The sequence below is a fragment of the Mercenaria mercenaria genome, chromosome 7 (assembly GCF_021730395.1).
Source record: "Mercenaria mercenaria strain notata chromosome 7, MADL_Memer_1, whole genome shotgun sequence".
Classification (NCBI taxonomy): Eukaryota; Metazoa; Mollusca; class Bivalvia; order Venerida; family Veneridae; genus Mercenaria; species Mercenaria mercenaria.
Window position 1 is genome coordinate 14,240,084 of NC_069367.1, and position 8,209 is coordinate 14,248,292.

At 35.2% G+C, this 8,209-nt stretch overlaps 1 protein-coding gene across 1 annotated transcript; it reads right to left on the minus strand.

Moving 5' to 3' along the window:
• Positions 1 to 1,613: 1,613 nt before the first annotated feature.
• LOC123555602 (paired mesoderm homeobox protein 2A-like) lies at positions 1,614 to 7,837 on the minus strand. Its single transcript, XM_053548987.1, has 5 exons — positions 7,630 to 7,837; positions 6,952 to 7,039; positions 4,630 to 4,753; positions 3,978 to 4,047; positions 1,614 to 2,454 (listed from the first exon to the last, which is right to left on the minus strand). The coding sequence occupies exons 1-5, from the start codon at positions 7,661 to 7,663 to the stop codon at positions 2,144 to 2,146; spliced, it is 627 nt and encodes a 208-aa protein (XP_053404962.1). The 5' UTR covers positions 7,664 to 7,837; the 3' UTR covers positions 1,614 to 2,143.
• Between the last annotated feature and the right edge of the window lie 372 nt (positions 7,838 to 8,209).

Sequence of the window (8,209 nt, forward strand, 5' to 3'; positions counted from 1 at the left end):
GGAGGTCCAACTTACAACCCCTGGTTTCGTAGAAAGTTACCACTGGACCACAGCGTCCAGTTCTATGCTCTGCGCTCTATGTTGGTGTATAGCGTCATATCATATCGTCACCAAACCAAACGCCTATGATTGGCTTACAGGTTCCGTACTAAGAGGACTCTACGGTCCGTAATAAGAGGACCTAACAGGATCGTACTAAGGGACTCTAACAGCATTCGTACTAAGAGGACCTAACAGGATTCCTACTAAGGACACTACACAGTTCCGTCCTAAGAGGAACTACAGATTCCGTCAAGAGGACACTAACAGGATCCTCCTAATGGATCTAACAGATTTCGTCTAGAGGACACTAACAGTTGCTTACAGGACTCTAACAGGATTCCGTACTAAGAGGACTCTAACAGGACTTCTAACAGGATTCCGTACTAAGAGGACTCTAACAGGATTCCGTACTAAGAGGACTCTAACAGGATTCCGTACTAAGAGGACTCTAACAGGATTCCGTCCTAAGAGGACTCTAACTTCCGTCCTAACAGGATTCCGTCCTAAGAGGACACTAACAGGATTCCGTAATAATATGTAGTTGCTTTTGTATGACCTTTATTAATAGTAAAGCACGACTTACTTTTAAGCTTAATAGTAATGCACGAGTTACTTTTAAGCTTCGGTCTACGGATCGCGGGTCGTGAGTTCGATCCTTGGGCGGGGCGTATGTTCTCCGTGACGATTTGATAAAAGACATTATGTCTGTAATCATTCTGCCTCCACCTCTGATTCATGTGGGGAAGTTGGCAGTTACTTGCGGAGAACAAGTTTGTACTGGTACAGAATCCAGGAACACTGGTTAGGTTATCTGTTCGCCGTGACATGACTGAAGTACTGTTGAAAAACGGCATTAAACCCATAACAAACATAAAAGAATGTGAACCGATCGTAGAGTCCACGATTCAGGCGATAATCTAATAGCGTGGCAGCAAAAAGACAAATAACCTTGACTCTATCGCTATCCAGCTGGCTTACGGAAGGTCGGTGTCCGCACGTGATGAAATAATGCCTGGAAAGTCGCCATATGACCTTTAATTGTGTCGGTGCAACGTTAAACCCAACAAAATAAATAAATAAATAAATTGATTCTATCATCTTCGTTTTCCAGTCAGGAATGAACTCTGCCCATTGTCTAAACCAAACGGTAATTTATGAAAAAACATGTGAAATAATTTTACCACATGCTGAAGTCCCGATTTTATTAATTTTCAGATGGCAACGGCTTTCGTTAAACATTTTTTTTCTTGGCAAGCTTTTCAAGTACTTTAAGGGATACATAGTGGGGTACTTGGTTAATTCAGCAATAGTAAATGGACTTTTCAAGTGTTGTTCCCGCTTATATTTAGAATATAACTTGTGCGTCTTATTGTTTAACCTGCAAAAGGTTGTTATTGAAATTATTGTTCAAAATATTTTGCAAAAATATCAGACGAAAGAAATGGTAAGGGTATTTTGCATAAATTGTAAGGATTATGAAATCTAATGTACAAATATTCAAAATAATGTAAAAAATCTTTTGAGGATTATCTCCTCCCTCGCGCACTTTAATTATCATTAACTACAAACTCTGAAACAAAATACATATTTAATATAGATATACGAAATATATGTACAGTTCATAACATTTTAACGATTTCATATGCTGTCAAATAAACAAATTTAGCGGATTATTTATGGGTATTGCACATTTTCCCAGCTCAAGTTGTAGTTAAGTTAGAATAAAATAAAATAATAATAATGCTAAAAACAATTAAAAATGAAATACCAATGTAACTTAAATGTAGTCTAATGTTTCTTTTTACGTGAATAATTGTGGCTTTTTGCTTGTGACAAAAGTCTGATATTTGCTCTAGTGTATATACAATGTTCTATAATTATTTCGAGTCAAAGCGTTTACAGAAAGACATGGTGCTTTTAAATGTAGATGTAATTTTAAGATGTCGCATCTTTAGTATATTCTCGGGCATTAATTAACAATCATGCCTATTTTTCAAATAGCGGATGTAATATAAAAATCACTGTATCTTGATCTTATCCGATGTTAATACATACATATTAAATAAAAGCCATTTAATTAAAAAATGCCCAGCTGGAAATCTTAAGAACTCAGTTGTTTCACACTTTCGTGTTCGTCAGTCAGTGCCAAGTTATGCTGATGACATCGTGATAGGAAGTGAAGCACGTGAGCTGCTTGGTGGTCTCCTGCACAATGCGATTGGTAACAACGTTCTTGAACAAAAGACGGGTACCAGATCATGTCATTTGGAACCCTCCATGGCTGCCATGTTGGATATTGCATCATGGGAGCATGCAAAGATGTGTGTCTAGCTGTAAAAGATGGTGTCGGTGGCAAATTTGGTTCATGGGAATTTGCAGATTTATCTGCAGTCTCTGGCTTCCGCTCTTCAGCTGTATTAAATGGCAATAAAAATTTAGAGAAAATCTAAACGCATTAAATGTAAATATGTGCAATATCTGCCAATAAAAATATTCTCCATGTTAGAACTTCAGTGGAGATAAATCGTTGGGAAGATTTAAAATTCGTCCTTCCTGATTCAATGATTGTGTGGACTTTGACAGTTGTGTGCGGGGAACGAAATTGTACTGGCACAAGTATGTAATAGTACGTACGGAATTTAAGACGATTTTGTGCGGAGAAAGAGTATGTACTGGCGTGAAATTCATGTTATGCGGAGAAAGAGTACGTACTAGCATGAAATTTGTATTTTTTTTACGCAGAGAAAGAGTATGTCCTAGCATGGAATTTATTACGGTTTTACGCGGAGAAAGTGTATGTACTAGCATGGCATTTATAACGGTTTTACGCGGAGAAAGAGTATGTACTAGCATGGAATTTATAGCGGTTTTGCGCGGAGAAAGAGTGTGTACTAGCATGGAATTTATAACGGTTTTACGCGGAGAAAGAGTATGTACTAGCATGGAATTTATTACGGTTTTAGGCGGAGAAAGAGTATGTACTAGCATGGAATTTATAACGGTTTTGCGCGGAGAAAGAGTATGTACTAGCATGGAATTTATAACGGTTTTACGCGGAGAAAGAGTATGTACTAGCATGGAATTTATAACGGTTTTACGCAGAGAAAGAGTATGTACTAGCATGAAATTATTACGGTTTTACGCGGAGAAAGAGTATGTACTAGCATGGAATTTATAACGGTTTTACGCGGAGAAAGAGTATGTACTAGCATGAAATTATTACGGTTTTACGCGGAGAAAAAGTATGTACTAGCATGGAATTTATAGCGGTTTTGCGCGGAGAAAGAGTATGTACTAGCATGAAATTCATGACAGTTTTGTGCAGAGATGCACTGGCAGAGAATTCATCACGATTTTGTGCGGAGAACCGGTATGTACTAGCATGGAATTCATGAAAACTGTATCGGAGAAAATGTTGAAACTGGCGTTAATCTTTACCAAACAAACGAGTTAGTAACTTTTATAGTTGTCATGACAGATACTTTGGGTTTGGCCAGATGCAAAAAGACCATCGACCAACATCATAACAGCTCCCGAAATATCAATTTAATCAAAATCAATCCACTGTTTTAAAATCATAGAAATACCCACTAATCTCGTATTCTTCTAGAACGAAGGGCAGGTTCGTGGCTAGTCCAAACCCAAAGCATTATCTGTGTTTGTCATTCTATCCTTTGAATTGTGTGGGTTGTTAAAATCTGCTTCAAAGATACGGTTTGTGCGGAGAATGAGTATGTACTTTACGGAATGTTTGTAAAACTGTGTAGCAGAAAAATTGTTGAAACTGGCGTAAAATCTATATCAAACAAATGAAAGAAATGAAAGCTACTGGTGTTAATAACCTTATGTCAAGCCATTTCCTTAATAAAGGTTAACTGGAAAGATACTTAAAGCATATGGTATTACTCTACAGTATCAAATAAGAAATGATTTACCGGTGTTTTCTACTTCAACCTTCGGGGCCAATCCCTTTCGCCACTTTGCTCTTCTGTTTTGGAACCAGATCTGAAAGAAATTTAAGGAAAAAAGAGATATATATCAGAATTGTGTATAGCCCTTTATCAGTTTTTTTTTTATAGTTTTTCATTTCTACTTTTTTAATGGTGCAGCAACTGGTGACTGTTATAAACGTATCAAAATATGGTTGAGAGGCAGTAAATGGTCAGGATGCAAATAAATTTACTCCTGTCATTTGGCATAAGAAATTCATTTGTAAGAACTGATATAATAGTTTTCTTCATGGAGTCCACTCAATGTTCATGGGTAATAGGGTTCCGCTTAAGCCGGTGCTAGCCCCGTCAGGGGTGACATTTTCTACTACCTCTCATGAACAGACTCAGTTAAACCGAGTCTATTATTTCTTGCTTGGTTATATTCTGTGCTTCCAAAGGATCTTCTTACAGATTTTATTTAAGAAATAATATATCTCTTGAATAAAATCATTGTTTGGAGTTCAGATGCGATGGCATTATATCACGAGACAGCCCAAGTACGACAAATAATGATTTTATTCAAGAGCAAATCACTAAATCATGTCATATTGCAAAGATAAATGAAGAAAAAGAACAACAAAAACATCTGATTTACTTGAATACGTGACTCATTTAGGCCCAATGTTTTGGCGAGACGTTCTCTCACTGTGACGTCGGGGTAGGGGGCTTTTCTGAAAGCTCTTTCCATAGTTTTGAGTTGCTCCTGAGTGAAAGTAGTTCTGAAAGGATTCAAAATAAATACAATTTACTTCACGTCTAGATGTTAAGATGACCCAGTTACTCAGCCAACATTGGCATATAGGACCAAAATCGGCAAAGCGAGATCTCTTTATAATGATATTGATGATCAGACCGCTTTATATCTCATGTCAATATTACGTCAACCTAACAACATTGATTTCGGTCCTGTATAAAAAAAAAACACAGGTGTCCAATATCGACCTTATAATGCTCAATATAACGCCCACTTAACCAAAACTGATTTTGGTCCAATATTTAAAACCATTCCGGTCCGATAATAGCCTTATATGATGCTTGTTGGGTAACGAAACTAACAAACTTTTTAGTTATCAATTCACCACACAGATAACATCTTTTTCTTCGTCATATATATACATGTTTATTACATACTCTATTCCCTTTCCTATTTCTATTCCCCGTTAAGTTACAATGGAACCGGAAACGTAAATATTTTTCCATACACTGACGCCTGAATTCCATATCGGGTGCGTGACGTAATTTAATGTGTGCCGTTGCCTTGAATCCTTTATTTAGTTCAGTATTGTCAATGTTATTCAGGCTATTGAACAAATTTACAATATTTACATTACATTTATACGAGTAGATATGTATGTAATAAAAATGTTTATTATCTTTGCATCGGGAAATATGCACTCATTTTTTAGCGGAAGAATATTGCGCTCCTAAAGTCGCGCAATATTTCCGCTGCAGAACTCGTGCATATTTCCCGATACAAAGCTAATAACCATATATGACAACATCAATTGAGGATGTAGTCACGGCATTACTTATACTTAGAGAGAGACAAATTGTTTGTAACGTCCATCTTACATGAACTATATTCGTGCTATAAAACCCTGCGTCTTTCTTCATTATTCTCTCATTGCTTATAAAGTCTTCAATAAAAAAACACTTATTTTAATATTCAAATAGGCACGATAATATGTTTAGGACACGTATTTATTTTCTTTTAGACCAAATAATAAATGATCGGTTTAGGACCATCTTTGCCCTCTTACTTTATGTCATAAGTTTGATTTATTATAATCTTGAGCGCCCGACATAAGATCTCGAGAGTTCGACATAATATGTTGACAGCTTGACTTACTGTCTCATGCGCATGAAATATTTGGTAATATTCTGTTTCAATTTGTTCACTATGGTTGACTTCAGGAAGCACGTTACACGGTACATATCAGTGTTGAAAGGAAAAACTTTCTGTCAGCAAAATTCTACAACATTTCTGCATTTCGTAGAGACACTTGTTTGTTTGTTTGTTGATTGATTGTTACGAGTCAATCTGATTAAAATAATCTCCTAAAACGTTACGCATCGTAAGATTGTATACTCAGTCAAAGGGTGATTGTAAATCTTATTTGTTATCGCCAAGTTACTGGCAACTACCCCATATATATATAAAAAAGACTCCACACACATTCATCATGGAGATTATTCAACTCGTTAGGCGATCGAATTTCAGTATCTTGGATTGCTCCTTGCATTTTTCAAGAGTTCCTTTTGGAGTATCAAAATAGGCGGCACTTTACGGGAGTATATATCTATACCTACTTGAAAAAATGCTTAGAATTGTCGATATATTAGCGCGTGTATCAAATTAATTTGACAAAATAAGTGTGCCACAAAAGGCTCGAGCCGAACTGCATAAAACTGTACATGTAAGTTATGTATATCTCCTGTCTTCATAATCTTTATTTTGAAATCTAGTTTAAAATGACTTTGATTTCAAATCAAATTCAGTATAGTATTTGAAATTATGTTTCGGAGTATTTGATATCTCGTGGTATGTCAGTCATTTGTGTGTTGAAATATACAACAACAGTTAACCATTTCATTGTGCAATTAACAAGAGGTAAAATTTTAAAAATATAATTATTAATATGTTTAGATTTCTGCAAAGTGGACATTCACATAATTTATATTTATGTCATAATTATGTTAAAATTACCAAATTAAGCCCTAATATGACATTTCACACTTTTAATTATAAATGTCACATTCTTTTAATTTGATAAATACTAAGTAATATTTCATAACAAAAAAGAAATAAATTAAAAACGAATTAATATTGAATAGTTTCGAAATATTTCGTTTCTTTGAAATAAAAAACAAAACAGAATGTTATATCTAAATTGAAAATGTTGAATGTTACTTTTACCTGTGTCTGGGACGTTTACATTTTTCTTGGAACCCATGTCTGTATGTGCAGACCTGAGGTGACACTGTCCACGAATTGTCCGCGATTTCTAGAATAATTCAAAATCAAAGGATCATTGAATGAAATTGAAATACATAGAATAACCGTTTTTTGGCTTGTCGCTGTGGTTTCGCTGTATAGGTTTATTCATTCTGTCATGCAGTTCCGACAGTTCCGACCTCACCCCACCCCATTCCCCACTTCACACACACTACTTGTGATTCATTGAATGCACTCAGTGACTCAATATTTATTCTTTGCCTACGTATGGGGTACCAGTTTGATTTCTTTTCTCGAATGCAATATAAGGTAATCGCATAAAACATGAATATTTCTGTTCCCCCCCCCCCCCAGCTTTACCCATATGATATGAAAGTCGTTGCGTATTCTAGAATCGACGCTGTCAGATTTTTTGTGGAATCTGTCTTTCTCGTTAGTAGGCCTAACGTTAATAAATTATTTCAAACAATCGTCCCATTAATTTTTATCTTAAATGTGAAAAATCCCCCCAAAAAATTAAATATCTAATTATACAATTATTACTGAAAATGGGACAATATAAAAAAACTGATGAAAGATAATGAGTAATTTTCTTAAATTTGACAATTATATCTCATGTTAAATTCGGTCATTTCTTACCTTTGATTCTTGAAGTTTCAAATGAAAAATCCATCTGTATCACTAACTCCGTATTTTCCGTATAATCTTACAAAATGTTGTATAATCTCTACATTTACCAAAACGAAAATAATGAAATTATAAAATTCTTTTGCTCATGCAACCTTAAGCCGGAATGCGACAAAAATTTGAATGCAACCCTAAAAATCTCTTTGAGTCCGAATAATATGACCAATTTTGTCGTTATACTGGCATGAAATCGGTAGCTCATTTATTTAAATCAGCCGCCAATCCGATATAATAATACAATTAATAACAATCAACGAATATTTGATATTTGCATAGAATTCCAGAGGCCCTAATGTGCAAAATTGTGCACGGTAGTTTATTGGTATCAGTGTTTTGATTAAGCAATAATTTTATAAACTTTTTTTCATGAATAACTGCCAGCTGCATATTTATTGTAATGTAGATACAATAATTTATTACATGACTCCTTATGTAAATTGGCGTTTCATATTTTGTGCTATTGACTGGTCTAAAGTCCAAAAAATAGTAGCTGGGCTAGAAACAAAAACTTTGAAATTTATCTCTGATGTCA

Bases quoted from the DNA above. Each gene is read 5' to 3' on its own strand.
- LOC123555602 (XM_053548987.1), bottom strand. From the start codon at position 7,663: ATGGATTTTTCATTTGAAACTTCAAGAATCAAAG. The intron at 7,040-7,629 runs GTAAGAAATGAC...GAATTATTCTAG, and splicing joins TGAAACTTCAAGAATCAAAG to AAATCGCGGACAATTCGTGG. The intron at 2,455-3,977 runs GTAAATCATTTC...CATTTAATACAG, and splicing joins GGTTGAAGTAGAAAACACCG to CTGAAGAGCGGAAGCCAGAG.